Source organism: Triticum urartu, chromosome 1A (genome assembly GCF_056163025.1).
Source record: "Triticum urartu cultivar PI428250 chromosome 1A, HENAU_Tu73, whole genome shotgun sequence".
NCBI lineage: Eukaryota > Viridiplantae > Streptophyta > Magnoliopsida > Poales > Poaceae > Triticum > Triticum urartu.
Genome location: NC_141873.1, coordinates 354,042,819 through 354,048,964, shown reverse-complemented (window position 1 = coordinate 354,048,964; position 6,146 = coordinate 354,042,819). Strand labels below are relative to the sequence as shown.

General features: G+C 56.5%; 1 protein-coding gene across 1 annotated transcript; it reads left to right on the top strand.

Moving 5' to 3' along the window:
• Positions 1 to 322: 322 nt before the first annotated feature.
• LOC125511219 (uncharacterized) lies at positions 323 to 2,579 on the top strand. Its single transcript, XM_048676545.2, has 2 exons — positions 323 to 654; positions 1,282 to 2,579. Exons 1-2 carry the CDS (start codon positions 595 to 597, stop codon positions 2,029 to 2,031), a joined length of 810 nt encoding a protein of 269 aa, XP_048532502.2. The 5' UTR covers positions 323 to 594; the 3' UTR covers positions 2,032 to 2,579.
• The last annotated feature ends 3,567 nt before the right edge of the window (positions 2,580 to 6,146 follow it).

Sequence of the window (6,146 nt, the reverse complement as noted above, 5' to 3'; positions counted from 1 at the left end):
GGGGCCGGGGTGCACCGCGCCGGGTGCCCCCTGCATTTCGCTCAGACCATAACCTGAGGTCACAGAGCAGGAGGCTTAATTAATCAATCAATTGATTAATCCGGCACTTCGCTTTCAATCCCTGTTATTATTAATCAAATGCGAGAGGGGAATTGAAGGCCGCTTTGCGAATAACGCATCTGGCGCTGCTAATTAAGCCTGATCGATTGATTAATCCGGGGTTTAGGAAGAGCGGCTACCAGGGGAGGGGGAAGACGACTTGGTTTGGTTGGGTCTGGCGGTCCGGGTGGACGACTGACTGACTTGGGACGATAAGAACGAGACACGCGCGAGAGACCCCTCCCATTCCCATTCCCATTCCCCTGCCGTTCCGTTCTACTAAACCCCTCCCTCCGTCGTCTACTTCTAGACTCCCAGCCCATCCGCCCACATATATCGCTTCTTCCGCCGCTCCGCTCCGCTTCCCTTCCACGCGCACCAACCGCCGCCTGCCTGCTCTTCGATTCCCCCGAGGCCCCAGCAGGACAAGGAGCAGCAACCCCTTCTTCTGCTTCTGCTTCTTGTTCTTGGTGCGGTGCGGTGCGGTGCGCGGTCATGGCCATCGACCACGAGTCGCCCTTCAAGGAGCTCCGCCTCAAGAACAGGAGGATCATGGTAATTGATTGATTAGCCCACCCTCCTTCCCTCTCCCCTAGCTGCTACCGCGACGGCGTATCGCCATTCCTCTCCTGCTTGATTGGTAGTAGTAGTAGTACTGGTTTCTTGGCTTGTTTGTACGTTTCTTTTTGCTTCGTCCGTGCTTGCTCCTGTCTGGGGTGAGGGAATGAGGGGGAACTGGTTGTGTTACTGTTGCATCGGGCGTGCGGATTGCTGTTGCTGGTGCTGCCGGAGCGGGATCAGTTCGTTCGTCAATCCTGCGAGGAATGACGGTCAAAGCATTGATTGATTCTTGAGGTTTCCCTATCTTGTGCGTTAACCCACCCACCCTTCTTCTCCCCCGCCCCCTGATTAATGGTGGTGTTCCTCTTTTGGTTCCGCGTCGTCTCTCTGCTCCAGCATTTGGATGCGTTGGGATTTGGCACCAGTCCTCGCCTTTATGTTTTCTTTTGTTTCTTCCCTTTGATTGATTGATAGAGTACTCGCACTAGATTGTTTTCTGGCAATCTTGTCAGCGTTCAGACGAGATCGATTTCTTGATTGTCAGGATGCCAATGTTTCCATCGCTGGACGTTTCTTGTTCAACTGACCAATCTTTATCTTTCTTGTGGTTGTTGTGTGCAGGGAGGCGGCGCCCCCGAGCCGGACGAAGAGGAGGCGGAGGCGCAGGTGGCCGCGCCGGCGGCAGCGGGGGAGGAGCAGTGGCCGCAGTGGCTGCGCCCGCTGCTGTCCGCGCGCTTCTTCGCGCAATGCAAGACGCACACCGAGTCGCACCGCAGCGGCGAGTGCAACATGTTCTGCCTCGACTGCGCCGCCGGCGCGGCCGCCGGCGCGGCGGCGCTGTGCTCGCTGTGCCTCGCGCACGCGCACCGCGGCCACCACACCATCCAGATCCGCCGCTCCTCCTACCACGACGTCATCCGGGTGTCGGACATCCAGCGCTTCATGGACATCGCCGGCGTGCAGACCTACGTCATCAACAGCGCGCGCGTCGTCTTCCTCAACGAGCGCCCCCAGCAGAAGCAGCCCGGCAAGGCAGGCGGCGGCGGCGCCGGCAGCGCCAACCTCTGCGAGGTCTGCAGCCGCAGCCTGCTCGACAACTTCCGCTTCTGCTCCCTCGGCTGCAAGGTCACCGGCTGCTCCTCCGACGGGGGCGGCAACGACAAGGCGAGGACGATGACGCGGGCCAGCAGGCCCGGCCGCGCCAAGGGCTCGTCAGACTCGGAGGCGGCCTCCTCCTCCTCTCCCCTGCGCAATGCCGGCAGGCAGAGCTTCACGCCGTCCACGCCGCCGCCGCCGCCGCCCCCAGCGGCCAAGCGGCGCAAGGGCATCCCGCACCGGGCGCCGTTCGGCAACCTCATCATCGACTACTAGGCGGCGCGCACCGCCCGCCATTGACAAAGCTGCGACCCGCACGCCCAGTTGCAGAGTGAATGGAGCGAGAAAGCGGCCACCACTTCGGTGCCCGCCATTGCCTTCGGTTGTGCTTCTCGATGTGGATTCCACCATTAGCTTTTCAGGGAGAAAGCAGGCAGGCAAGAAAGGGAGGTGGATGGATGGAAGCACAGCTGAAAAAGCACCAGCCTTTTCTTGCCGCTTATAATCATCTTCTTCATCATCATCATCGTCACTAGGACAGAAACCAAAAATTACCACACCACAGAGAGATTATTACTGTATATGATTATGGCCCTGCTCTACTACTATTTCTACCACCACACTAGACTTGAGTTTTGTGATAAATGTTTCTAGGTAATACCAGGCAATGCGCCGGTGGTAAGCTAGCTAGCTAGGGTAATAAGCGATTGCTACTTGTTAATCAGTTTTTGTGATAGCTTGTGCTTTCTTCATCTGTAAATATGGAGTGCTGGGAGAGGATGGACGACTGCTTGTTAAGAAATATGGTGTTGCTCAACCTTCAATCTTCTTTCCGTATGGGTCAACGTCTGATTCTGAATTGATTATTATCATCATTATTACTCCCTTCATTCCACAATGTAGTGCTTCCGTTTCAAGTTTGACCGTAACTTTAACTATCAAGATCGATTGCGGCAAGAGCAAAAATTATATCATTGAATTCGTATTCGAAAGAAGTTTTTAATTATATAATTTTTTCTCCCGCCGTAGTTGGTCTCGTTGGTTAAATTTATGGTTAAAATTGGACCTTGGGAGGCGTGGACGCACTATATTTTAAAATGGAGGAAGTATTATTCATCTCTCTTGCTGTTCCTTGCTTAACTGCGAGGCATCTGCAAAATTGCTTGACGTTGATGTTGGCAATTAGCTGACGCCGTCACGTTAATGCCGCCCCCAGCAAGCAAAGCCGCACGGCTTGCGTCGATGCAGGGGCAGCACGAATGCGACGGCCTGATTAATTAATCGGCTTCTTGTTCTTGCTCCTGTGGCTGCGGTTGCCGCATTAAACTAAGCGGAATTTGAACGCTTCTGATACGACGGCGATCCGCCGGTCGACCGAGCAGAGCAGCCGTATATTATTGCTGAGGCCGACGCGGAACGAGAAGGAGAAGGAGAATTGTTTGCGCCCAAGAGGGGAGATGCCGCATTTTTCTTGAGTTGGAACCGAGTAGTAATCGCACGAGCATCTTGCCGTCTCCGTAGTGCTGCAGCTTTGCATCGGCCTTTGCTGCCGCGAGAATCGCCCGTCTTTGGTCTCGCTGTCTTCAGAGAATACGGACACATTGTGGCAGTGGGCGTTGCAAATTGCAATGTGTTTGTGCGAGTTGGACCGAACATTGGGAGGCAGCAGGGACTTTTTCCTTTGGTTTTTTTATATACGTATATTAAAGCAGCAACGAAAGCCCTCTTTCAGTGGGGTGGATGTCGACGTTGATTGATCAGGACGTGGATTGGGCAGAAAGATGCTCTGCGTTTTGAGATTTGGTTGGTTCGTGCCCATCTTCGCCGAGTCAAAACCAGGAACATGAGGCATCGTCAAACGTGACATGATTTGGTCTGGAATTCTCTGCCCTTGCTCCTCCTAGTCATGTCTTGTGAACTTTGAATATCATGAAATGTCCGTAATTATCCTCTTGGTATGTCCTGTGAAGTACGAGTGTGCCATGAAAGTAGGATTCTAAAAACGCAAGAGTAAAAACGCAAGAGTAGGAGAAAATGCTTGATTTAGTAAGAGAAAAGGCTTGATTCAAATGTTACAGTTGTATTGAAAGGAACTTGGGCGCGGATTTTATTTTAGAACTGATGATACGCCGGCTTTGGATGTCAGCCTCTCACGCCAATGCCGGTGGAGACACAAAAACAAGTCCCTCACATAAAGCTGCTTTTGTTTCTAGTATATGACCACAGCTATATTCTGCACCAAAAGCGTAAGAGTTTGCAAACAATAGCTGTTTTTTTTTTTTTGCAAGCGGTAGCTGTTTAGGAGTCTATTTTTCTCAGAAAGACCTTCGAACATTTGCCCTCAGTTTCGAAAATCTCAATTCTTTTTTTTTTTGAGGGAAAAATCTCAATTCTTTTTGGTTAGCAGTGGTGAAGTGAACACCTGCATAAAAAAGGGGAAAAAAAGAAGAAAAAAACATGGTGAAGTGAAGGAAACATTTGCTGCCGTTGGATGTGCGCGTAGCAACCTGCGCGTGCGAGCTGCTGCACGGGTGAATGTCCTAGTCAGCACGCCCCCACGCCGTACGGTGGGTCCACATGCATGTGGGTGGGCCGTCGCGTCGACGTGTTACAGCCTCATTTGCTGGAGCCGGCGTGTGTCGCGCGGGCGTCCGTGCAACGCAGCAGAAGGCGGCTTCGTTGCGAGCGGGGCTTTGCGCTAGCCGCCGGCCGCCCCCTTTGCTTAACGCTCCTTTGTTTCTAAGAACATCTCCAGCCGTTGAGCCTTTCAGGAGGAATTTTTTTTCGTCGCTTGGGGGCTGTCGGCGGAAATTTTGGCCTTGGGGTGAAAAACTCTCCAGCCGTGTCCATCCCCAAGCCGTGCCTAGGCCGCGCCACGCCTCCTGCCTGCTCGCATGCATCGCGACACCTCATCAAGCCGCCGTTCGCTCGCTCTCGCTCTCTCCCGCCTCCCCGCGCCACCACCACCTCTCCGCCCGCCTCGACGCCGCGGCGCGCCCAGCCGCGTCCTCTCCTCTCTCCCCTCCCCGTCCCCCTCCCTGCCCTCGCAGCAGCGTGCGACTCCGCGCGGCGCGCTCCCTAGGCGAGCAGCAGCCTCGCTCTAGCACAGGCCCGACCCTCCGCCGAGCAGCAGTCTGGTCGGGCCGCTCCGCCGCAACAGCAACAGCGACACCGACACACGAGCTCGGGAGGGCAGGAGGAGGTGTCGGGTTGCTGCTCTGCTGCACGAAGCCGACGACGTACGCGACAGTGATCAGCCGGACGGCGCACCACCTCCGCCCCCCGGCATACTTCTCCAGGGCCGCCTCGGCGAGCTCCGGGGTCATCAGGTGGTCACCGGCCACGCACACGCCGCGACTGGAGATGCTGCCCCGGACCAGCGCCAGCGGGGACCGGAACCGCAGCGGCGACGACACCACCTCGCTCATCTCACCCCGCTCGACCACGTCCAGCGCCTCCGTGGGGATCTTGGCGGCCCGAAGCCTGGCCAGCACGTGCCGCCACATCTTGTCCATGCTCTCCTCCGCGTCCCCGTCCGCCGTGGACAGGTACCAGGTGTAGTTCCACTACACGGAGGTGTCGGAGAGGGGGAGCATAGCCGGAGCAGAGAGACTGGTAGTGGTGGAGCGCAAGATCCGCAGAGGCGCGGCGACCCGACGCGGGCAGGCGACCGGGCGAGGCGACCGGACAGGCCGGAGGTGCGGCCGGGCACGGAGGCGACGCTGCGGGCCGGAGCGAGGCAAGGCATGAAGCCTTGGCCGGGGTGAGAGAAAAGCGGACGGGGAAAGGGGAGGTGGGGGCGGAGAAAGCGACGGGGAAAGAGAGAGATGTGGCTGCAGGTGGGGCACAAGAGACGAAAAAGCAGCGCCGGTGTTCCCGGCTGCCCCCCGGGGGCTGGGTTTGGGGTGAGAGCGCCGGCTGTGTTTTTCATCAAATCCGGCCAAAATGGGATGTTGGGGGTGTGGCTGGGACGTTTTTTATGCGTCGGTGTAAAAAAAGTGGCCTGGGGGGCGTTCCCGGGGGCTCGGCTGGAGATGCTCTAATAACGCTAGGAGATGCTCGTCGTGCGATCGACATCGGACGACAGCTATGGTGTGGTGTGGTGTGGGATTGATAGCAACAGGGCGACGTCATCCGGTGCGTCGGGGTTTATGTGGGCCAGAGGGGTGGACAGGGCCGTTTGGTCGGCAGGAGGAAAAATACGTTGGCTGCTCGGAGTTAGCCCACTGATTTTGAGGAAAATCGATTGGCTGACCTGCCATTGGATCTGCCACGTGTACATTAATCACACCATCCAAATATAGTAAGTTGATCCGTCGTCTCTGCGGCGCCTCAAGCCCTGCACGGCCCGTCGCGACAACTGGTCATCTCCCACCCTCTCCCGCAACACC